This window comes from Chionomys nivalis, chromosome 7 (assembly GCF_950005125.1).
Source record: "Chionomys nivalis chromosome 7, mChiNiv1.1, whole genome shotgun sequence".
In the NCBI taxonomy this organism is placed as follows: domain Eukaryota; kingdom Metazoa; phylum Chordata; class Mammalia; order Rodentia; family Cricetidae; genus Chionomys; species Chionomys nivalis.
Genome location: NC_080092.1, coordinates 58,679,403 through 58,702,837, shown reverse-complemented (window position 1 = coordinate 58,702,837; position 23,435 = coordinate 58,679,403). Strand labels below are relative to the sequence as shown.

Below are 23,435 nucleotides of genomic sequence, written 5' to 3'. Positions count from 1 at the left end.
AAAGGGATGGAGACTCAGAGGCTGGCAAGACCTGTTTAGGACGGACCAATGGGAAAAGCCCTTAGCTTCTGGGAGTCTTCAGCAGGCCCCCAGCTCGGAGGACGATGATATGAAGAAGCATTATCCCACAGCCAACAAAGCCCCCTCCTGTCCCCACTGCCCTGATCACATACACTGCAGTCTAACACCCCTGGAGAAGGTACTGTCCAATACAGCTTCACCTCTGCTGGTGCTCTCTCCTTATCTGGGTCCCTGGAGCTGCTGCCATGGTCTGAGTTGAGTCACAAAGGGAGGCAGCTCTGCCTCCAGGCCCTTGTAATGTAGGCCTGCTATATTCTAAATTAGGAGCCCAAGGATGGCTCTTTTTAAAACAAACAGCATTTTAGGTTTCCCTGGAGGTAGCAGCAGGTGCAGAGGAAAAGGTTCCACAACCGAGTCCTCCTATAGGAAGCCGTGCCCCCTGGACCAGTGATTCTCAACTTATGGGTCACAACCCCTTTGGGGTTGCATATCAGATCTCCTGCATATCAGATATTTACATTGTGGTTCACAGCACCAGCAAAGCTGCAGTTATGAAGTAGCAATGGAAATAATTTTATGGCTGGGGTCACCACAACGTGAGGAACTGTTAAGGCTCGCGGCGCTAGGAAGGTCAAGAACTGCTGATTGGACTTACTATTTTGTCTTGTTCTCCCAGCAACCTACAAGGGGGGGAGGGGGAGGAAGAAGCCAGCTGGTTCAAAGGGAAGAAGCACCTGGGCCAAGGTCACAACCAAGATCTGAACCTGAACCTCAGCCTTGGTGCACTCTGCCACTAGAGCAGACAAGAAGAAAACAAGACCAAACCAGAAGTCTCCTGCCTGCTGGGGTGGGGATGGGGGCGGGAAGAGGGTATGTAAAGACAGGTCTCTGGGTCCCTGGCGGAAAGGAAGAGCCTGGGAAAATATATGTTCAATTATGCAAAATGGCTCAGCAACAGGGCAGTCTGGTTAATAGTTATCGTATTTCTCATGAATGAATTACCATTTTTAAAGGAATAAGAATAGCACAAAACACACTTAATACAAACTAGACTGAACATAAATGAGTCTTATTCTGATGGGCCAGAAGCACTTAGGGCCTTGCAGCATCTCCAGGACAAAACTATAAAGCTCAACAATAACTATGCAGCACAGGAAAAATGGGGGTCAGTTTAGCCCTGGGGTTGTTTGAATCCTGAATTAGTGGGAGCCAGTTATTGTCTTAACACAGAATTTCCACACACCCTGTGCTAAAGGTTTGCTTTCCGGCTAAGGAACGCCTGACTGTGACGAAAGACAGTGGGGTTATTCTGTGAGCAGAGGGCATGAGGCAGATGCCAGGGCTGGGGTCCAGATGTAAATGAGGCATAACCCTGTGTGGCCTGTTCCTTCCACCCTTCATCTCTTTTCACAGGTGGGTCTCCAGCCTCTGCTCCCACACCCCAGACATCAGGTACACGCAGTCACTCTAAAGACACTGAAGAGGCAGGGGCAGCCAAGGACAGGGCCACAAGATCCTTTGCCATCTTTCTTGAGCTCTCCTCTGGCCAGTCTCCCTCCATAGCTGCATCTGTTGTCACTACCACCAGTAAGCCAATGGCAGGCAGTTCCCTGTCCCCAGAGCAAGAGTCAGGGCTGGCAATTGGAACGTTTTAACTAAATTGTTTAAAAAGCTTTCCTCCCCACAAGCCAGTGTCTCCTGCTCCATCCTGTCACAAACAATTTGGGACACAAGCTAATCCTGCTGGGAAAGCCCAGGGTGATGCTGCGCTAGGTTTTGGAATTCTTCACTGGTCCTTATCCCCAGGGGAGGCTCTGGCCCCCACCTTCTGCCTTTGCAGGCATATCCAGTTCAAAGGCAATGGATAACAGCAAAGCCCTCCCTGCCCCAGCCTTCACGGAAGCTCTACCAACATTGACTGTAATTTGCATAGTGGCCCAGTGTAGGTTTTCAGGACCAGGTGACTCCCCCTGTAGACTTGGGGGAAGAGGAGGCTGTGGAAACAGGCTTTCTGTCTTATTCACTGTAGATGGTGACTGGGAGCTGGAGGGATTCAGGTATGACATCTGCTAGTGACCAGTCAGTCTGGCATGGTCCAGAAAGCCACTGGTTTCCTTCTGGAAGGCCTACAGAAAGCCTGGCCTTTTTGTTTCTAGACCTCTCCTTCCACCCTCCAACTGACTCCTCACCCTGGGGTGCATGGTCCCTCGCAAGCCTGCTAAAAGGAGGTGGAAATCATAGGCCAAATATTTTGATTCCTGTCTTTTCTCCAGATGGAGCTAACAAAGGCCACTCATGCTCCCTGCTCTCCCTTGAGCACTGTGAAACCGTCTGCTGAGGCAGAAGCCACAGAGCAGCGCTGAGACGGAGGAGTGGAGAGCTGAGACCAAGGCATGTTTTCATAGCTCAGGCCTGAGCTGCTCTAAGCCTGGTCTGGAGTCAAGCTCCATTGCCTTACTCCCACTTCCCAATCATGGCCTCCTTTCCCCTCCCCATTTCCAAACGGCCACAGGCAACTTCCTCTTGTTCTATTCCTTGAAGGGACCTTAAACGGAGGGACCCCTTTCGGTAGAGCCCAATTCCCCAGATGCCCCTCGCACAAGCATGCTACAGGTGTGTTAGTTCATGCGTCTGGGAAACAACTGCCGTACCCCAGGGGGCTACAGCCTAGGGTGGTGCCTCCTGGGAAGCAACAAGCATGCCCATGAGGGTGCCAGGCTGAAAATGCTTCTCGCAACAGGGGTGATTCAAAATGTTACCACCCACCAGGGAAACGGGCAACAATGGGATCCCAATGATTCAGGCTCTGCCTCTCTTGGCTCAAGGTGTGGGCACCAGGGAGAAGAGCTGGGGGAGGCAGGAAAGCAGAGAGGGGGCTGTCACTCAGCACCTGCTAATTTCTAGTCATTAGAACATCACCTGAAGAGCAGAGCTGAGGTGACGCCCATGTGTGGGCTGAGTGTGGGTGGGAGGGCTAGGGAGGCAGAAGGCACGTCCCGGGTCTACTGGAGGGTGTGGTGCGGTGTAGGCTGCAGCCGGAGACCCGTGCTAGGGAGGAAGGCAGCAGAGAAGCCAAGTGACTCTCAGAGCTCACAGCCAGTGTGTCATGTTAGCTAGGACCCTTTCCTGGGTCCCTCTTGTTGGAGGAAGGCTCTGAAATGGGTGCTGGTGACACCTCCGTGTCACCCACGAGCTCTGCATGTGGCCATATGGAGAAGCAGTTAAAGGTGTTAAACAGACCCCATCCCCATCAGCTCCTGGTAACCTCGTTTCCCAGTTGTGGAGCCTGGGCAGGTAACTCAACCTCTCTGGGCCCTACCTTTTATGAAACAGAGCTGATCAAACCTTTGTTAGGCAATCATAGTACAGATTAGTTTCCAAAACAGCACCAGAGGCTCTCTGAGGCCCAAGAGGGGAGCCCGAGGTTGTGGATGGAGGGGTAGGGAGGAGTTAGTTCACTAAGGGTGGGACACGCCATGCTGCACTCCACGCCAGGCTAGGTGTCACCTACTGCGCTAGTCACTCTCAGGCCGATACAGGTACCGCATCATCAGACTGTCCACCTCTTTCTTTCGCTGCTTCTCTTCCTTCTTTGACCTTCTTGGCGCTTGCCCTGTTTCCTCGATATCTGCGGTCGGGCCCCTTTTCACACTGGAGCGGCTATGGCCGGAGACTGCGGAGCCACTGGATGAGGACGAGGAGGATTCAGACTCAGACTCTGTCTTCTTTCTTCTTGATTTGGATTTCTTCTTGCTCTTTCGAGAGCGCCCTTTCCTCCGCCGTTTGTGCCCTGAGGAGCCTTCCGAGCTGGAGGAGCTGGAGCTGGAGCTGGAGCGGGGGCTGCTCCGTCTGCTCCTCCGCTTGCTCCGGCTTTTGCGGCCACTGCGCGACCCAGAGACATCCACGGCCGAGGCAGAGCGGCGGATGCTGGTGCCCCTTTCTGGGCAATCCAGCTGTGCACTCCGGGCACTCTGGATGCTCTTCTGGTCATCCTCCTCAGAGTCGGGCTCCAGGCTGCTCCGGTGGAAAGGCACAGGTTTGTAGCTCAAGACCTCGTTAATGGCAGCCTCCAGGTCTGGATCCAGGTAGGAGTGGCGGCTGACTGGTCGGATGCTGGAGCCCTCAGTGACAGAGGCTGAGGATGGTGCAGAGCCCCGTGGCTGGGGTGGCACAGACAGACTCCGGGCCAGTGACGGGTGGCTGAACTGTGAGTGCGCCTCACTGAGGGCCACGCTGGCTCGATCATCCCACTCATCCAGGCAGCTCTGGCCAAGGGACAGCCTGGAGTCAGGGCTCTCCCGGTCAATACCCGAGGCCCTGTTCCAGGAGGGGCTTAGGGTCCTTGACAGGCTGTCGAGCCTGGATGCGCTGCGGCGGGAGCTGGGTGAGCCTGACAGTGAGAAACTCAGCGAGGAGCGAGCCCTGTCCTCCCCAGAGCCACGCGTGGCTGAGGAGGCCCGGCTGACTGGCGCGGAGACGGTCGAGGCTCGGTCAAAATCTGAGCCCCACCGCTTCTCCAGACCACGGCCAGTACGGCTCATTGCCCCTGAGAAGATGGAGCTACAGTCATCCTGCTCCTCACACCTCCTGCCCTGGGCCTGGTTGGGTTCCTCCCTGGGGCCCACACGGGCCTTCCTGGGGGGCCTTTCAGGGGAGGTGGCACGCTCACTCAGGGTGGTGAAGAGTGAGTCCTGGTCCCCAGTGCCCCCGATGGAATCCTTCAGGGTGAGCCTCTTGCGATAGCTGAGGGAGCTGAGGGCAGAGGCGGGTCTCTCCTCTGGCCCCTTGCCCTCCTTAGGGAGGCTGTTGAGAGCCATCCTGAGTGGGATGGAAGGCCCAAGAGGAGAGACCCAGAATGGATGAAAGAGAGAGAGAGAGAGAGAGAGAGAGAGAGAGAGAGAGAGAGAGAGAGAGAGAGAGAGAGAGAGAGAGAGAGGTGCATTAACAAAAATAAGGACACAGGGGGAGGGAGGAAGAAGGAGAAGAAAACCACACAGCCCCGGCAAAGCGGTGGCAAGAGCATCCGAGGAAATAAAGCAAAATAATTTGCGTCAGTGAAAATAGCTTCATGGAGAATGTCATGTAAATTAGACTATTGTTCTATTTCATCACTTTTCCCCCTCTAAAACGTTTAGTTCAATTTATTTCATTGTCAACTACCTGGAGCCTTGTGCCACACTGTGGTGAACATCAGCGGGGCGGGAAGGCGGCATTATCTGCAATAACAAAATGTTGTTTGGCCGAATAAATTAAACCAATTACAGGGGGCCGCTGGGTGCTAGTGGTGAGGGGCTGGACTTGGGGAAGGAGCTTGGGGGAGTTGGAAAAGAAGGAGAGAGATTACTTTTTCTATTCAGCCTGCCTACCATCTCTGAGGTGGGGAGCAGGAAACTCTGTGTGGGAAGGGGTGCAGGGAGCAGGCCACAGCTGGCCAGGGATGGATGGGAGGTGGGAGCTCTGGCCTCTAGAAGTGGCTGTCTGTCTGATCAGAAGATTATGACTGGCTAGGAAGTAGGATGAGCGAGCCCCCCTCACTCCCAAGACTGGCAGGCAAGCCTGGAGGGGTGGGCAATGAAAAGCATAGAGGAGGGCCTAGAGAGATGTATCTGTGGTTAAGAGCACAGGCTGCTCTATCCAGAGGACCTGGGTTCAATTCCCAGCACCCACATGACAGCTCACCACTGTCTGTAACTCCAGGTCCAGGGGACCTGACACCTTCACACCAATGCACATATAATAAATAATAAAAAAGAGGAAGCAGAGAGGAGAGGAGGGCAGAAGTGCAGCACGGCTCGGGGACCTGGTGCCTTTGCATTGCTGCTCTGCAGAGGACAGAGTCCAGAGCCACTGGGGCTGCCCTGAGCAGGGCTTAGGATCCAGAGTCCCCAGTGCCCCACCCAAGTCTTGATTTCAAAGGCACCAACAGTTAGATGCTTGCTGCCCGGGTAGGTGTAATGAAATTAAACCTATACAAGAGCTCACACCCAAACAGGGAAGCATTACCTGGCTAAGCAGTGGCCTTCTGTGTTCTTTCCACAGACCAGAACAGTGTACGGGTAGCCTGAGGGTGGCACCTTTGGGCACCAAGATACTGCCCACCCATGACTGGTGGCTGAGATGGCTTTTCCTCCCTGCTTGGGGCCAAGGCTCACCTGGAACTCTTCAAGCTGCCATCGTCAGAAGCTGCCTTCGAAGGTCCCTTGTTCTTTGACAACCAAGATTTGACCCCGTCGACCCGGTCCTCCAGCTCTGAGTCCACATCGGAGTCTCCCTCACTGTGGGGGCGAGGAGCAAAAAGGTAGGCAAGGCCAGGCAGCTGAGGGTCGCTTGCTGGCCAGGACGGAAAGCAAGAAGGGAAGAGGGTGCACCTTGGGTGGGGCTGGAATGCAGGTGGCATGCGCATCAGAGAGTCAGGGAGAACAGAAAGGTTAGAGAGAGCACAGCACCCCGCGAGGTGCCCACCCCTTCCCTCAGCAGACCACACTGTGTGACAGCCACTAACGGGATCCTGGGAAGCATGGAGGCACCACCCGTTCCTCCAGGCATGAGTGACAGGCTATTCAGCTGGCCAACCAGATGAGAATGGGCCACCATTCTAGCAATTCTAGCTTAATGGAGCTTGGTTAAAGAAAAGTCTTCGGGCTGAGAAGATGATTCAGTGAGTAATAGCACTGGCCACCAAGCCTGAGTTCAATCCCTGGAAGCCATCTGGGGTTCTCTAACTTCCACACGTACACTGTAGCACACCCATATGTATTGCTAGGCAGTGGTGGTGCGTACCTTTAATCCCAGCACTTAGAGGCAGAGGCAGGGGAATCTCTGTGAGTTCAAGACTAACCTGGTCTACAGAGTGAGTTCCAGGACAGCCAGAGCTACACGGAGAAACCCTGCCTGGAAAAAACCAAATAAAATAAACAAATAGATATGTGCGTGTGTGCGTGCGTGCCTCTGTGTGTGTGTGTGTGTGTGTGTGTGTTCCTGGGCTCATCAGCTCCCCCTTGAGGCCTATGTTGACATGTCTTAGGCTGTGACTATGGCTACCACCATTCTCCATGTCTTCATTATAAAAGCAGGGCTGCTACACATGGGGCAGAAGACCGGACCTTCACATGACTTCAGGTTAACTTGAACCTGAAGGTCTCTTTAGCTGCTGGCAACACACACCTAAGCTAATGAAACACCAGCCAAATCCTAGACCCACCTTGTGGTGTGCCTGGCTTTTAGAAACAGGAAACAAAAGATGAGGGGAGTGGCAGCCGCTTTTCCTGAGGGCCTGGCAGTGCCTTCAGGATTCAGGTAGCCCCAGGAAGTCCAGTGGACTCAGAAAGCAGGGTTCTAACTCTGTAGCCTCCCCCCCCCCCCACACACACACCAGGCAGCCTCCAGCCCCTGCTCTCCACTGCTACTCCTGGACAGGCCAATCCCAGAACCTGCAAGCAAGCCTCAGAGAGTCTAATTCTGGGGCTGGAGTCATGGTGACCCCCTCATGAAGCAGCGGGAGCATAGAGATGGTTTCTGAGTGCAAATGCTTTGCAAATTCTGCAAGATGTCTGCTCCCTAAGTTCCCCTGCTATTGACAGGCTGCGATTTCTCCTTGATATAAATTCCCTTTCATCTGTGTCAACAGGAGTAGCCTGGTCCTGAATTATGTTCTTGAATAAATAGCCACACAGGCACATACATATATACCCAGGCATGTGCATGCAGCTACACACACACACACACATCAGAGGAAACCACAGTAGTTCTAGGGACCATGAGAGAGCCCTGTACATGGGAAGGGGAACAAAGAGGCATATTTTATGGGCTTTCATCAAATACAGAATTATAACAGAGACAAGGCCTGCCAATGCCCCGGGTAAACAGGAGTTTAGCAGGCAGCCCCCAAACCACTAATGCAAGCTCTGTGCCCGTCCGAGCCTGGCAGATTTACTGTGGTGCACAGGTCCCATGGAACGCCAATACCACCTGATTTATACACCCGTGCAAAAAACCTCCCTCTATAGCTTCAGAGCCTGTAATTTATCACCGCCGTTCATAACCATATTGATTGCCTTTAGAAAGGAGGTGCTGTGTGCATCGCAAAATCTATGTCTACATGTTAAAGTGTTTCTGTATAAATCTCCCTTAATACTGCACTGTTTACTGCTTTCATTAAGGTTATGGCAATAACAACTGTATCTCTAAGTAAATCGAAACATTATTTTTCTGCCCGCCTTAGCATGTTCGTTCGATAACGTGGAGCTGCTGAGGAAGGAGCCCCTCTGCCATCAGTGGAGTCTGCTTAGAATTGTACGTTTTCCTGCACCTGCTTTGAGTGTACACTGGTGTGTGTGTGTGTGCTGAGTCTCTGTGTGCCCAACTGTGGTTTAAAATATGATCTTCAATGCACATTTTATCAGCCCTCAGAGCTCCTTCTGCCCAAGGATGGTAAGATGGAACACACCGGGGACAGACTGAGCCCAGAATATGAATTTCCTTCCCCACATTCAGAGCAGTCTGTGGGCTGAGAAGCTGGCTTGCCTACCCTCACCTGCTTTTTAGTTGCAAGAACCCAGACCATGTTCGGATTCTCTTCCTTAAATAATCAGGCCCGTAAACAAACTCCAGGGGCAGGCAGGCTCAGGGGGCAGTTGAAATTTTAAATGGTCGGAATTAAACCTCGCGTCAAATACAATTTATGTCCAGGCTCATGTGCTATTAGTTAACTGGGAGCTGAATCACGGGGGAACAAACAAACGGAGACAGAACGGCAGGGGATATTAATTGTGTGTGACAACCGGGCTCCAGCGGCCCTCTATCACTGTTACACACTATTACATTTATCATTAGCTCTCCTGGACTCCTGTGCACGGCCACCAGCCCATCCTGGCCAGGGGAGAAGGTCTGCCAGGCAGGAATGCAGTCCTATGCTGAGAAAACAACCTCCAAAGCAAGCCTGTCGAACTTGACAGAGGATCAGCAAATCTGCCTGGAGGCCTTGCACATCCGCACCACTTTCCAGCTCCCGCACCCCCACCCCGCCAGAAAGAGGAAACAGAGAAGGGCAGATGTCCTAAGCCTCCCGCCTCCTGACAGACATACCACCACAGATATATTCCTCCTACCACCACCAAGACCACCACCACTGCCTGAGATGCCCCCCTGGGAGCAAAGCAAACACAACCTTTCCCTGCCACAGCAGAGCTGCCCAAGGTCAGCTGCCTGGATGCTTTCTCCAAACCCGCAGCTGTGAGATGCCCCTCACCCTCAGTCCTCATCCGCCTAAGGAAAGTGGCAGACCTTAAACACAAAACAGACCCTTTCCTTGCGGGCAGCTTGGGTTCCAAGAGCCCAAGAATGTAGACAGATTTACCCTGGAACTCTAGACCTCCAGACAGTGCCAGGGTGGTGGCCACACTTGCTTCCTAGAGAGGGGAGGCTGGGACTTTTAGCTAGACAGATGAAGACTCCTGGCCTAGGAGGGTCAGTCTGGCCTTTTAGGAAGACACTTCACAGCCAGACAATTCTTCCATTCCAGCCTAAGGACAGTCAGTGGTGTTAGCATTAGAGACCAGCCAGAGAGAGTGTGAGGCTGTGTCTGCGTGCAGCATGCAGCAGGGGCCCCTGGCAGGAAGCCCTGTGTTAGGGGGGTTAGACACCCAAGGGAAGAGGCAAAGAGCCCATGGCTCTGGTCCTCACAGTTTATTCTTTCTTTTCTGATATTTTGTCACCATGTCCTGCAAACTGGAAACAGAAAGAAAATGGTGGGCAAAGGGACCAGAGAAGCAGATGGGGGTGGGGGAATCGATGGACAAACAGGAGGACCCTCATCCACACCTCGTTCTTCACCAAATGACAGCTCTGGCTGGTTGCGATCAGGCAGAAGTGAGGAATAGTATCCTCAGAACTAGGCTTGATCCACTGCCAGTGCTCACTCCAAGGGAGCCAGCTTCCTGGGCCACCCTGCCCTGCCCATACAGTGGGACCTGACCCTGAGGCAAGAGGTGGGGAGCTCTGGGATCTACCCAGGTCCCAGCCCCACCCCCACACTGCTGATCCTCTGGATCTGACTTTCTCCTCAGTCTAGGACTACAAATCTCTCTCGTTCTCCAAAACCATTCCCTGGGTGGGTTTTATGCGAGAAAATCTCTAGCACAGTAACAAGACGCCACAGCCCTTAAATCTCTGCTCTCCCTAGAGTGGAGCACGCACCATCGGAAATGCAGCTAAACGGGGGAATAACTCATGGGGAGCAGGCAGCACCAGAGCCCGGATTTTGGAAAGCCTGGGAAGGAGAGCACAGGAGGAGAGGAGAGCGCCTAACCCCCAGCACCCTCAGCCGCTTCCATCTGGGTCCAGGACTGGGAGGGTGAAGACTGGTAGCTTAGCTATGGATGACCATGGTTGCAGCTGTCACCTCTGCCCCACTGGAAACGCTCCTTCTCTTACCTGTTGATAAGGTCCTCATTCTCATCGCTCTCCATCTCATCCTCAATGGCGGCTTGCAAGTCCCCAATGCGCTTGAATGCCAGCTTGAGGTCAGCCTGCAGGCTTTGGTTAGCGGCTTCCAGACTCTCCAGGTCCATCTCCTAGGAGGGGGGTCTAGTGTACAGGAGGGCCACACTGTCCCCTAGCATCTCTGCAGGAGCCTGCCGCAAGTTACTAGTTGCCAGGCAGGAGCTACCCTGGTTGCCACTCGAGGTCTCCAAAGGCTTCTCTATTCAAGGGCTACTAGGCTAGTTAGGTGGTAGGCTTCTGAGGCCACCCTTGACTCTCTTGCCTATCCTCAGGACTAAACTCTCCCTCACCACAGCCCAGGGTGAGGGTGGGAGGATACCTCAGAGGACTCGGGAACTGAAATGCCTCCCACAGCCCAGGGTGAGGTGGGCATGTATTTAGCAGCACCTGGGGAAGGGGGTCTCCAGCTTGGGACCCACGAGGAGCAGGACATTACCAGCTCATGCTTCTTGCGGCTGGCCTCTGCTTCCTTCCTGGCAAGTTCACCCATCTCCTCCTTGGTGTCCCGGAGCTGCCGCTGGAGCCTCTTGTTCTGCTCCTTCTCACGGTTCTCAGCTGCAGCGCGCTGGTCCCGTTCCTCGGTCAGCTTCTCCATGTTCTCCTTGAGCCTATTGGCCAGGCCCTGGGTGAGCAGGTTGAAAAGGAACAGCAGGTATGCCGTCAGCCAGGCAGAGAGTATTGGCAGGAAGCCTGGCCGAGCTCTTGTACCACTACTCAGCCATGGCTAAGAGATGCGCACGTGAGTTTACTTTTAACTTCTTCCCACCTTTACCCCATCCTTTTTTGTCTTCCTGTGTGTGGGAGCACATGTGTGCAGGCCAGAAGTCAACCTGGACTATTCCTTAGGTAATCCATCTTGTCCTTTGAGACGTGGTCCCTTGTGACCTAGAGCTCACCAATTAGGCTGCCTGGCCAGCAAACCCCAGTGAGCCTCCTGTGTTTGCTCCCCAGTGCAAGGATTATAAGCAAGGGCACTACACCTGACCTTTTTTTTTTTTAAATTTATTTTTATTTGATGTGCATTTGGGTTTTGCCTGCATGTCTGTCTGTGTGACGTTATTGTAGCCCTTGGAACTGGAATTACAGATAGTTGTGAACTTCCATGTGGATGCTGGGAATTGAATCCAGATCCACTGAGCCATCTCTCCATACCCCTATACCTGAGTGAACTCAGGTCCTCATGTGTGCGGGGTAAGCACTCTACCCCCGAGCTTCACTGCCTGTCAAAGGGCAAGATGATGCCTGTGTCCAGGGGTCTTGGAGGACTAAGTAATGAGAAAGCCATCTGAAAGAAGGGTTGTGGTTCTTCTTATTACTGCAGAGATCAGGCAGGCCCTGGGCAGAGGCTGGCCTGTCATATAAGTATCTCCATGGGCATCAGGGATTTTTTGAAGAGGCTGAGCTCGGGGGCGACAGCCAGTGTTCAGAGGTGACTGGTTCCATTGTGAGTGCCTGAATAGGAGACGCAGGCAGAGTGATTTCTCTCGGCCTCGTGAATCTGTCTCCCTCAGAAACATGGACATGTTTCCCCTGCCAGGTAGGAGGATCCTACCAGGAAATGATTGGAGTAGAGGCCAGGGATGAGGGAGGACTGAGTCACTGTCCAGGATGAGGGAGGACTGAGCCAGTGTCCAGGATGAGGGAGGACTGAGCCAGTGTCCAGGATGATGGAGGACTGAGCCAGTGTCCAGGATGAGGGAGGACTGAGCCAGTGTCCAGTGTTGTCCTCCCATTGACTACCCCAGCCTGGTGTGCAAAGTGACAGGCCCAGGCTACAGGGTCACTCAGGGTGAGTCTAAACCACAACATTGCCCTTCTGAGTCGAAGGGAGTCTGAGACAAGAGTGAGGTGACAAGCGCAGGAGGCAGAGCCTTCATCGACCACCAGGGGCTTCTCCGGCCCCAGCAGTCACACGAACGAACCCTTTCCCGTGTGTGATAGCAGGACTGAAATGTGACCTACTGCCCTGGAGTCCTGGGGGCAGAACATGAGCTGTTAAGCTCTGTCTGACTCTCCATGCTGGGAGTTTTGTCCATACACCTTTCCTGTGTCCAGGCTGGTAATGCCCTTGGCTGCTTACCCGCTTCTACCTCTCTCCTATGGCCTGCTCTGCTGACAGAGGGACTGATGGGGAAGAGGTGACAGAGAAGGTCCCCATGCGCCACAATGTGCATGTTCCCAGGCAGGCCCCAGGATGTTTGGACAGATGGCCATACGCTCAGGAGAACAAGAGTCAAGACAAGGATACAAGGGAACACTCTTACCGGGCTCTGACACCTCTCACACAGGGAGGCTGAAGCGCACTGGCTACAGGAGACCAGAGGTGGAGTATGGAGAGGCCATTGTGGAGAAGGGGGAAACAAAGCAAGAAGAGAAGAGACTAACCAAAAGGGGGAAGGGCAGAAAAAAAAGGAGGAAGGGGGTGAGGAAAGAAAGAAATGAAGACATGGAAAGAGAGTAAGAAAGGGGCAGGACGGTGTTGGAGGGAGAAAGAGGGAGGGCAGAGCTGGAAAGGTGGCAAGCCGTGGGGGGAGGGGTGTAAAAAGCAAGGGAGAAGAAGAAAGAGCCACGAGACGAGAACAGACTTCAGCCTTAGAGCAGTGGTGCCATCCGCTGCATATTTATGACCCTACCAGAGAGTGAGTGAGGGGGACAGGAGGGGGAGCTCGTGGCAGAGGAAAATATGAAGACGAAAAGCTAAGCTGCTCTGGTCCCTTGGCAGAAAGCAAGCACGGATACAGAATGTAAAATAGGCAGGCTCTGCGGGGCCCAGAGAGCAGGCCAGGCAGGCGGGAGGGGAGCTCCCACCCTGTCAGCTGGCCTGGCAGCTTGGCAGAGGACTCTGAGGAGTATCCCTGGCTTGCACAGCCCTTCAGAGCATGCGTGGCCCCAGCCACCAGGGTAGCTTTGCTTGGCTTGCAGTGACGCTCATGTAGCTGAACCCACCTCCAGACGCTTCGCTTGGGTCTTTTCGAACTCCAGGCGTGTTTCCAGCTCCCTGATCTTCGCTTCCTGCCTGCTGACGAGAGACTTGTCGACCATGGACTGCTCTAGGAACTCCACCTGGCTCTGCAGGGCTTGTAGCTAGGGGTGGAGGGAGCAAGGGAAGAACGAACTGAATCCAGAACTGGGGAGGGCGGTGGCAAGTCTGGGATAGGCAACATCACCATGGTGACTAGTAGGCCAAGGGAGGGAGCAAGGCACAGAGGAGCCACCCCTAGCCAAGGTCTCCCCCACTTGCCCCTGCACTTGGCACTGATATTGCCCTGCTGAGAGGCAGGAATGTGGTAAGGACCAGAGAGGGAAGAGAAATGTGAGGTGAGGCAGCTGGAGCCAAAACATCTACCATGGTGATGAGGCACCAAGCCTAGCTCTTCCTGCTTGCTCACACTGCTCCCAGTTCACATGCTCTGCGGCTTATGAATGACTGAGAGAAACACCCTCTGTACTAGATCAAGGCTTCATCCCCAAGGATCCTGAATGCTCACTCCCAAGGGAGCCCATGGTACCCACCTTCTCTTGTAGCTCTTGCTTCTCCTTGTTGGATTCTTCTAGCTGAGCTTGGAGATCATTCATCTGTGCCATGTCCCGAGAGGACTGGGAAGGGAGGAGAACAATGGGGAAAGGGTCCCCCGAACAGAAATTCAGCCCCTATCCATTGAGGGCCAGGGGAGCAAGGTGTGGTGGTGTACACCTTTAACCCAGCACTTGGGAGGCAGAGGCAGGCAGATCTCTGTGAGTTCAAAGGCCAGCCTGGTCTATAGAGTGAGTTCCAGGAGCCAGGGCTACATATCTCAGGGGGGAAAAGTGCGTCTAGCTGGAGATCTACGAGGGGGCAGAGGATGGTAACAATGACGTCAGTCCTGGCGGGGTACCTGGGCCACAGCTGCCTTGTGCTTCTTCATCAGCTCATTCATGTCCTCCTGATCCTCTTCCAGCCGGTTCTGGATCTCATTTTTCTCACGCTGAAGGCGACTCAGTTGCTCCTCCAACTGGACAAAGTCAGGGGCAGATCGGAGGGGATCAGGCCTGTATCTTCATGCCCTGGGGTGGCAAGTCCAAACCTGGCCCACCCCATGCCACCTCTCCTAGGTGGGGGTGATAGTAGGGTAGGGACACGATGAAATGTCGGAGGGATCTGATGGCTTCTGGGCAGGGAGATGGGGAACAGGCAGACCCTGGGTTTTAGATGCTAAATGGCAGCTGCTTTCTGGCAGCTCTCAAGGCTAATAAGAAAGTAGAAATTCTGCCCTTAACAAACGACCCACCGTCCTGGTACATCAGCCTGACTGGCATGCATTCTGCCCACAGCAGGCCTCAGGGAAGAACCTTTCAGGCTGGTGACATCCCCTGGCTTGGATTTTGTTTGTCCTGGGGATGACCCACTCTTGGGGCACCCAGCTCTCCCAGCCTTGGGGGAGGGGAAGAGACAGGTACCGGCAGCTTCAGGAAATGAATGAATCTATTAGCCTGTAATTCTGAACCAAAGTGACTGCGTTGGTGCTTTCTCTGCCCCATCCATCTTGTTACTGGGCTATGGGGAGCTGGGAGAAGCCTCCGCCAAGAAATTTATTAACTCAGATTTAAATAAAACGGTAATTTTATAACAGCCTTTTTTAACACAATTAAGGAATTGGAATTACTCACCTGGAACCTGCTGAAGAGCACAAATGTCACAAGATAAATCAAGCCTGTGAGACTGGCGTCTCTCAGCAGCAGGGTGACCAACTAGGGGCCATGAAGCCAACAGCCAAACCCAGCCTCTTCCCCCTGCCCCACTCCTGGCTTGAGGAGGTATGGGTGCTGGCCACATCCCAGGAGTGAATACTGAGCCAGTGGCTGGGCCGTGGGAGAGGTGGGGAATTAAAAGGGAGGCATTAAATAAAAGCTCTAATTAGCTGCCGCTTGGGCTCGTCAGTGGGCTGGGCAGGGGAGGGAAAGGAAGCCCAGTGTCCTATCCTCTTATCGGTGCTTCTGCTAATCTCGAGGCACCTGTTTAACGTCCCTCAGCCACATTAGCTGCCTTTATTTATGGTTCCAGGGCCTGCGGCCAAGCTCCCAAAGGCAGGTGGTTAAACAGGGAGATGTGCACCCAAGCTGCCAGCCCTCCCTCCTCTCAAGACTGCTCTGAGTGTGGGGGGGGAGCAAAGGACATGGGTAGGGGGTACTCTCCTGCAGGCGTGAGAGGACCTGTGTGGGTCACGGTTGGTTCAGCTCTCCCTCAGTTCCCAGCCCTGCCCTGTGCGCCCTGCCCCTCACCGCTGTTTTGGCTTTGGCGATGTCATCAATCTGCAGGTGCAGATCCTCCATCTCCACCTCCATCGCCTTCCGTGCTTTTACAGCTGCTGCACAGGTGAACTCCGACTCTTCCAGCTGGACAGAGACACCCCCAGCCAGGAGATAAACATCAGCCATGCTCTGGGGCACAAGGACTGTGCAGGGCACTGGCTCACAGGGGAGAAGGGGTCCAGACACTCTCCCCTGTCCTCCTCTGCCACCTCCTCCCCCTTCTTGCTCCTCCTCTTTCTTCATGAATGGCATTCTTAGAGCCATAGCTGTGCTGCGGCGCACACATTGTTCTCTCCTCCAGGATGCACAGCCCATCCACATCACCCTCGGGCCTGGCAGTCACAGACCCTAGGGAATCTGACTGCTAGGGGCGGCTTCCTCCCCACATTCCAGCCATCTTCCTTCTCAAGGACTTAAGAGCCAGCAAGATGAACAAGCCGTGGAGAAGATAACAGAACAAATGAGCTTCTTGGCTGCCCCTGGAACCAGTGGATTCGTCTGAGCACGGGTACCTGGTTCTTTAGCTGGGCAATCTCCCTCTTGCTGGGGGCGTTGTTCTTTAAATGGTCCAGCATGATCTGGGCATCTGCCAGCAGCGCCTTGGTACGCTTCAGGTCTTTCCGCAACCGCTTCTCTGATTCAAAGTCCCGCTGGTTCACCTGGGAGGACACCATCCAGGAAGGCACTGAGCTCCACCATGGGACTTCCTTGAGTCCTTCCCAAGCTGACTGCTAATCTTGCCTATCTTCACATTCTACAAAATGAGCAAGGATGTTCTCCTGGGCATGCCAGGATCATGATGGCTAGTGAGAAAGGCCTGGGTGATGGATGATACCCTCATCAACCCCTTTGATATGGTACCTGCTGCAGAGTACCACGGCATGCCCAGTTTTCTGTCCTCAAGATCCCCAGTCTTAGGCCGGTGGAGCAGATGGCTGTGGGGGTCCCCACGCACCTGGTCACTGAGTGTGGACAGCTTGCCCTCCAGCTCCCGCTTCTCCCGCAGTGCCTTCTGCTTGTCTTCATACTCCTCCTCAAGCTGCACTTCCATCTGCTTTAGCTGCGGGGTTGTGGGGACAGAGGCTGTTGTCCTTTTGTCTGTCGTGGGCAGGGACAATAGTCCCTTTCCATGCTGAGTGTCCCCTCCCAGAACAATGGAGCAGGACTGAGTGTGGATGACCCAAGGAGGTACAAGTGTAGGAGGGGGACAGCAGGTCACAGGCAGCTACTACAGCCACAGTAGACTTTGCACAGTGTGTGTGTGGGGGGGGAGATCATCCAGCCAGGCTGGCTGACCACAGGAGGCCCCAAGGGAGCACAGGACCAAGCTTTCCCACAGACTGAAAGGCTCATCCCAGGCCAGGCCTGAGTCCTAAGAGGGGAAATGCTGGTCCAGAATAGCAGTAGAATACAGGGGTATAATGTGGAAAAACAAAAGCCCCCACTTTAAAGCAGTGATAAAGAACAGGTTCTTACACCAGCCTAGAAGAGCCCAGACGACCCAGATGCCATACCTTCTTCTGACATGACTGCCGGGCCTCCTCCACCTCCTCATCCCGACTCTCCATCTCCTTGGAATGGGTCTGTCGCATCCGCTCCATCTCCATCTCCAGACGCAGCTTGGCCTGTGGGTTGGAAGTCAGGACTGGGTTCCTTTCCCGGAAGTGCAGTTATCCCATGTTCAGGAGCGCAGGCTCTTTCTCCACCACAGTTCTCTTTGCCCGCTCACTCTTTACCCTGGCAGCCAGCTTCTGCAGGGAAGCTGTAGTGTGCCTCCTTACTAGATACCTGGCCAAGGCTCAGGAAGAGGCTGGTTGCTGGAGATGGTCTTGAAGCTTTCCGTCCCTGCGTAGGACCCCTGAACTGGCCTGGCTGCTTAGTGGCATGCTTGGTTGGCTCCTGGCCTCTGGCTTCATTATCTCCCCATTCTTTCCTCACTAGATCCAACCCAGATCTGCTTTTCAGGAAAGGCTGTATGGCAACTTAACTATCTATATATTGTGGCTGGCACCGAGCAAGTACTCACACATTTTATGAGTAGGTGAATGAGTGATTGAGAGAATGAATGAATGAGTGAATGAATGGATGAATGTGGACCTTGACCTTTCCTCCCCAGTGCCCTGTGTTAATGGTGAGGGTGGCAATATTTCCTGCTGCACCTTGGCCCTCCCTTGGCCAACCCTATGGTACCTGCTCCAGCATCTGTATGCTTCCCGCCTGTTCATCCAACTCCTCTTCCTGATCCTTGACCTTGGCCTCCAAGTCCCGGAGCTGCTTCTTGACCTTGGCCAGAGAAGCCTCATCCTTGGACTCTTGAGAAGAAATGTCCTGGAGCTCAGCCTCCAAGGAGACGACCTTCTGGGTAAACCCGGCGATGTCCATGTCTTTTTCCTAGAGGGCAAAGGAAGTTGAGGTTGGCACAGGGCTTCCCCAAGCGGTAGGGGTGCTGGAAGAGGGTCAGCCCCAGTACCTCCAGCTGCTGCTTCAGGCTGAAAGCCTCAGCCAGGAGCATGTCCTTCTCCCGCTGGAGCTTCTCCCTTTGCAGCTTCTCCCGCTGGGCCTCCTCCTGTGCCTGGGAAAGCTCACTGTCAAACCTGTGGGGAGCACAACGGCCTCATTAGGGAAGGTCAAAGTCTAGCTCTCCAGCACCCAGCAAGCGGGGTACCACAGATGGAGCAAGATACCAACAGGGCTGGGGTGGGAGGGACTCATAAGTCATGACTTGGGACCCTGGTGACACTGGAATTCAGGAAATAGAGGTCAGACTACTGAGGCACCTGAGGAACAATGAATGCTTCATCAAGTGGGCCTAAGAAGGTCCCACACACCACTTCTGGGAAGGGGGCAGGCAAGTCTCAACATTCTCCAACGGATGAAAGAAGAGGGTGTCAGGGTGAGTAGAGATGATGTTCTCTTTGGACAATTTACCCTATGCTCAACTCAGCAACTACAGAAGCTGCTGGCTTCTAACCGCTGCTGGCATCTGCCTCCGGTGTCAGTACCACCCACCCCGGAGTCACCAGCAGGGCACCCTGTGCTGGGCCAGGCAGCATTCCTGCCAGGCCCAGCCGGCAATGTGCTCTAAGAGGCACTCGCGGGAGCCACCTCGTTTACTCCTCTACTTCCCAGCCTTCCCTGTCCCACCCAGTGACTCTAAATCGGGGAGCAAATTGCTGAAATCCCTCTTAGCCCTTCCCTGCATAGGTAATCAGGCTCCTGTGGAAACTCCATAGCACCCCTCCCTAGCCCACAGCAGAAAAAGAGGAGGAAAACCCTGGGCAGCCGAAACCTAATAAGTTGCCCAGCGGGGAGCACAGAGACATGGTAACTAGGCCAAGCTGGCATGATTATGGGGTGCTCATGAAGGAGGGGTTCCTGTTAACAGTGCCATCTTTAGGTTTAGACAGAGTGGGGATAAAGGGTGGGAGAAGTGAACTGCCTGGTTCTTCCCAGAGATACAAAAAAAAAAAAAAAACTTCTGAACCACCTTGTTCTCCTCAGAGTAACAGGAAGCAGTTAGCAAGGAAGGTGACAAGGTGATGGGGGAGCTGGGGACACACACGTGAGGTAACGCATACTGGGAGGAGCGGGAGCTCTGTTCTGCCCGTCTCCCTCCCAGGGTCTAGGGGTGAGGTTACCCTTCACAAAGGTAATTGGTACCTGTACTGGAAGCTGGCAGAGGGGAACCAGGCATTGTTCCTGCTCCCTGGGGCACCCCACTGTTCCCAGGGCGTGTGGGCTCCTCACGCTGTTAATGAAGGCGTCCCATTCCCATTCCCAGCCAGGGAAATTAATTTAGATTGGATTTTCTCCTGTGAGGGCTGCCCCCCTCCTTTGCGTCATTACCATAATGAGATGGAAGTGGCGCGGTAGTTTAGTGACATTAGTCAGGAGAGTGTGTTTGTGGGGTGAAAGCTACTCAGGCAGAGCGGGGGTGAGGGGGGGTGAGGGGCACAAGGGGCAGGGCAGGGACCTGGTGGTTCTGGACTGGCTGAAGCCTGTCCTTTCTGGTTTGGGACAGATGACAGGTACCCTTTGAGAGGAACACATGTGAACAGAGGCTGGAATGGACTTCCCGGTAGCCGTGGCCTGAGTCCTCCTGGGAGACCAGAAGTGAGTCTGTTTCACGTGCCAGCACAAATGGCTGGTCCTGCAGCTCAAAGGTTCTGAGGGCACAGGGCAGGGCCACCCACCTCCTCTGCTTCTTCTCCAGCTCATGGTTTCGGACCTGCTGGCCCTCCAGGTGCAGCTTAGTGTCCTGCAGTTCAGCTGTGAGTCGCTGGCACTTCTTCTTGAGCTGCTGCAGGGCTCGCTGGCTCTCGTCACTGTCTGCTTGCAGGTCCCCAAGCTAGAGGTGGAGAGACGGGTGCACGGTCAGCAGCCACCAAGGATTTAGAAGTGGAGGACAGGACCAGTGACATCTTCAGAACCTAAGGGGCGATGCCCTGAGGGGAGGTCCCAGCTGTCCCTTCAGGACTGGCTGATACACCACTTACCCTGTCCCCCTCCGGCTCTGCCTGCCCCTGGCTGCTTTGCCAGTAGACATGGCACCGAGCCCCAGCCCTTTGACGACAGGCCTCAGTTCCCTGGTCAGCCTCACCCGTCTCTCTAGCTGCCTCCTGCTTTGCTGCTCCACCTCCATTTTGTCTTCCAACTCCTGCTGGAACCGCTTCTTGGTGAAGTCCACCTCCCGAACAGCGCGCTCATATTTCAGCCGCCACTCTCCCCCTGCAGGGTAGGGGGAGACCGCTCCATTCAGAGCTGCTGAGGGTCCCCAGGAAGGGGCAGGGGACAGAAGGAGAGGGGTAGGAAAGAGGATCGGGTGGAGTCCACTACCAGGGGAGAGTCTAGAGAGGGTGAAAAGGGGAACCTGGGCTAACTACTCCCTAGAGGCCGCCAGATCCATGGCCCTTGTCATTACCATAGCGGTTCAACCTGGTTATTTTCAGCACCTTGACATTGTGGTTTTTGAGGTTTTTGTTTGTTTTTTGAGACAAGATCTCAGGCTGTCCTTGAGTTTATTATGTAGTTGGTGACCTTGGGCTTCGGTCACCCGGGATTACAAGCATAAATCACCATGCCTGGTTTTAGCAACTCTACTTTCTCATCCATTCACTGTGTTTTAGTATGAAAATGGCTCGCAGAAGGGAGACAAGCCCGGACAGGGTGTGTGATTACCCAGGGAAGGGCATCAGGGCTTGCCATTCAGGCCCGCCTGCCTCCTCCACTTGGGACCCACCTGCATCGTCATCATCCACTTCCCCGTTGATCTCTGCTGCCCGAATGAGCCTGGCCTCCATCACCTCCATTTCCATGACTTCCATCTGCTTCTTCAGTGCATCATACTGGGTCTGAAGGAAACGGCTTGTTAGCCTTGCAGGCCTTCCCCTTGCCTGTCCTACCCAGTGTCCTGAACCACACAGGCCACACACTTCCCCCAGGCAGACAGAGATGTCGAGCTAGTAGAGGCTTTGGGGAAGCCGAGTGTGGCGGTCACTAGCCTGCTGTCTTCACCTGGCCCTGCTCTCACCTGTAGCTCTTTCATTTCCTTCTCGGCTCGAAGCCTCTCGGCTGTCTCTGCATCCAGCAGCTGGGAGGCGGACTCTCCTGTGTTCCGCTCGTCAGTCAGCTCCGATGTCAGCTCTGAGATCTGGGGTTGGGGGGGGGGGTCACCAGTTGAAGTGACTGCCTCACTCAGCCAGAACACCAGGGCTCATGGGTCAGGGCACTTTGGGACAGTGGGCCAGTCTGTCTGGTGACTGGAGTCACCCACCCGGGACTCCAGCCGGTCACTGTTGAGCCGAAGCTCATTCCGTTCTTTCTCCACCTTCTCAAGCTTGCTGCGCAGCTGCTGGATCTCCTCCTGCAGGAAGCAAGGAGAAAAAGTGAGGTTGAGATGCTAAGAGGGGTGAGGACCCCCCATCAGGACTCCTAACCCCCAGACTCCCCTCCACAAACAGTAGATGCCTACGATTTTATCCTAAGAAGCTATGGAGGATCCATCTTGCACTCCAGAGGGATGGATATGTGCTGGATGGGCATAGTTCAAAGACACCAGTCCTTCCAACTAATCCTAAAAGCACCGTAATCCAAGACAAGCCAGCAAGACCCTTCTGTACATGGGCCCCTCCCAGGACCCGGCCTGCCGGGAAGTCACGCACGTCTTTGTTGCGAATCTGTTCTTCTGACAGCTGGACTTGGATGAGGGGCCGCACAGTGGTGAAGAGCTTCCACCAGGGCCAATCCTTCACCCCTTTGTTCTTCTTGATGTTCTTCTGCACACAGCGGATGGCCAGGTCCTGGATCTGCAGTTGGGGTTGTCACATGATGGACCTCCCGCTCCCTTGGCCAAGTCAGTGCCCACCAGCAGCACAACCGCACCAGCTCCCCAGACCCTTCTCATGCCCACTGCCCCACCCTCGGAGGGTGGGCAGTCCCGGGAGGGAGCAGTGCAAGGGGCACTCGTGGCCCACTGTCATTAGGAATAATTTCATCTGCTTTATTTGCTGCCTGATTATTTCCAGCACCCTGGCCTAGCTGTGCTATAAAACCTAATCTTGCTGAAACACAAGAGGCGGCAGTGCTGGCTGTTTTATGGACTTGCTAATAAGAAAAGGAGTCGCTGACACAGCTCCTTAATCTTCATAGAGCAGCCCATGAACCAGAGCCCACCTTTGCCTGGGCCCTGCTTCCCGCCCCCACTCCCACAACACAGCCCCCTGGCCAGGGCACATGCCCACGCTGCTGGGCACTCAAGCATGCTCCCCACTCAGGCCCAGGCATGGTGCTCTTGGGAGGTTCCCACCTCCTTCCCAGACAACGATAACTGCTTGGCCTCCCTGGCATGCACCCTGCACGCCACCCCTCCACTGGCACTCTGTGTACCATCTAGGCTGGGGTGTCCCCAGAGCAGTACCTTTCTCTTCTTGAAATGCTGGCGGGCGAGATAGCCTCTGCATGCCGCTTGGAACAGGGTCAGGTGCCTGCTGGTTTGCTCATCTCGCTGCTCTTCCAGCCGTGCCAACGTGCCTGCCCGGAAGAACACCTGTCGGAGAAGCAGCCGGGTAAAAGTCGGAGATTGAGCTGGGGTAGCAAAGAGAGAGGAACAGGCAGCTGGCACAGGGAGCCAGCAGGCGAGGAAATATGGACCCTGGTTCAGGAAGAGCCTGAAAATCCACTTGCCCAAGGGTGGAGGGGAGGAGCCCTAGCATGGCCCCTGGGGATGGGCCAGGCCCAGGTGGAAGGCTTTGGGTCTGGAAGAGGGAGGTGGGAAGTCTAACTTCAAAGGAGAAATGACAGCAGCACAGGGAAAGAGGAGATACCTGGGGCCAAGAGGAACAGGAAGCACTCACTGGCCAAACAAGGAGGGGAGGTCCTTCAGCTAAAGCTGTGATACTGTCACTGTGCCCTGTGCCATGGCCCACTGCAGGGCCCGAGCACAGCTCCAGCCATCTGGGCTCAGGGGGAGAGTGAGATGGTGTGTCTGAATGGGAGAGAACCTAAGAAGCTGTCTGTGGGGGAAGACTAGAGTGGGGGGCGAGGCTTCTGCCCTTCTGCCCACCTGCTCAGCTTCATTCCAGCTGCCTCCTCTTTCATGCCAGGGCCCCACCCCTACCCCCACGTTT

At 54.5% G+C, this 23,435-nt stretch overlaps 1 protein-coding gene across 10 annotated transcripts in view; it reads right to left on the bottom strand.

Annotated features, from left to right (window-relative positions):
• Myo18a (myosin XVIIIA) overlaps positions 1-23,435 on the bottom strand; it is a 104,948-nt gene that overhangs the window by 4,520 nt on the left and 76,993 nt on the right. For 5 of the 10 annotated variants that reach the window (XM_057774517.1, XM_057774525.1, XM_057774524.1 and 2 more), the window contains 19 exons: positions 22,727-22,855; positions 21,972-22,115; positions 21,584-21,673; positions 21,341-21,460; positions 21,050-21,161; positions 20,411-20,538; positions 20,004-20,158; positions 18,281-18,404; positions 18,001-18,201; positions 17,325-17,435; positions 16,766-16,870; positions 16,323-16,469; positions 15,781-15,894; positions 14,397-14,513; positions 14,035-14,118; positions 13,468-13,605; positions 10,958-11,143; positions 10,453-10,592; positions 6,174-6,296 (listed from right to left, as the gene is read on the bottom strand). In XM_057774517.1, the coding sequence (XP_057630500.1) occupies positions 6,174-6,296; positions 10,453-10,592; positions 10,958-11,143; positions 13,468-13,605; positions 14,035-14,118; positions 14,397-14,513; positions 15,781-15,894; positions 16,323-16,469; positions 16,766-16,870; positions 17,325-17,435; positions 18,001-18,201; positions 18,281-18,404; positions 20,004-20,158; positions 20,411-20,538; positions 21,050-21,161; positions 21,341-21,460; positions 21,584-21,673; positions 21,972-22,115; positions 22,727-22,855 (2,468 nt within the window). Of the gene's footprint in view, positions 1-3,532; positions 4,840-6,173; positions 6,297-9,702; positions 9,748-10,452; positions 10,593-10,957; positions 11,144-13,467; positions 13,606-14,034; positions 14,119-14,396; positions 14,514-15,780; positions 15,895-16,322; positions 16,470-16,765; positions 16,871-17,324; positions 17,436-18,000; positions 18,202-18,280; positions 18,405-20,003; positions 20,159-20,410; positions 20,572-21,049; positions 21,162-21,340; positions 21,461-21,583; positions 21,674-21,971; positions 22,116-22,726; positions 22,856-23,435 lie in introns of all 10 variants that reach the window. The other 5 variants (XM_057774514.1, XM_057774515.1, XM_057774516.1 and 2 more) reach the window with 3 other exon arrangements.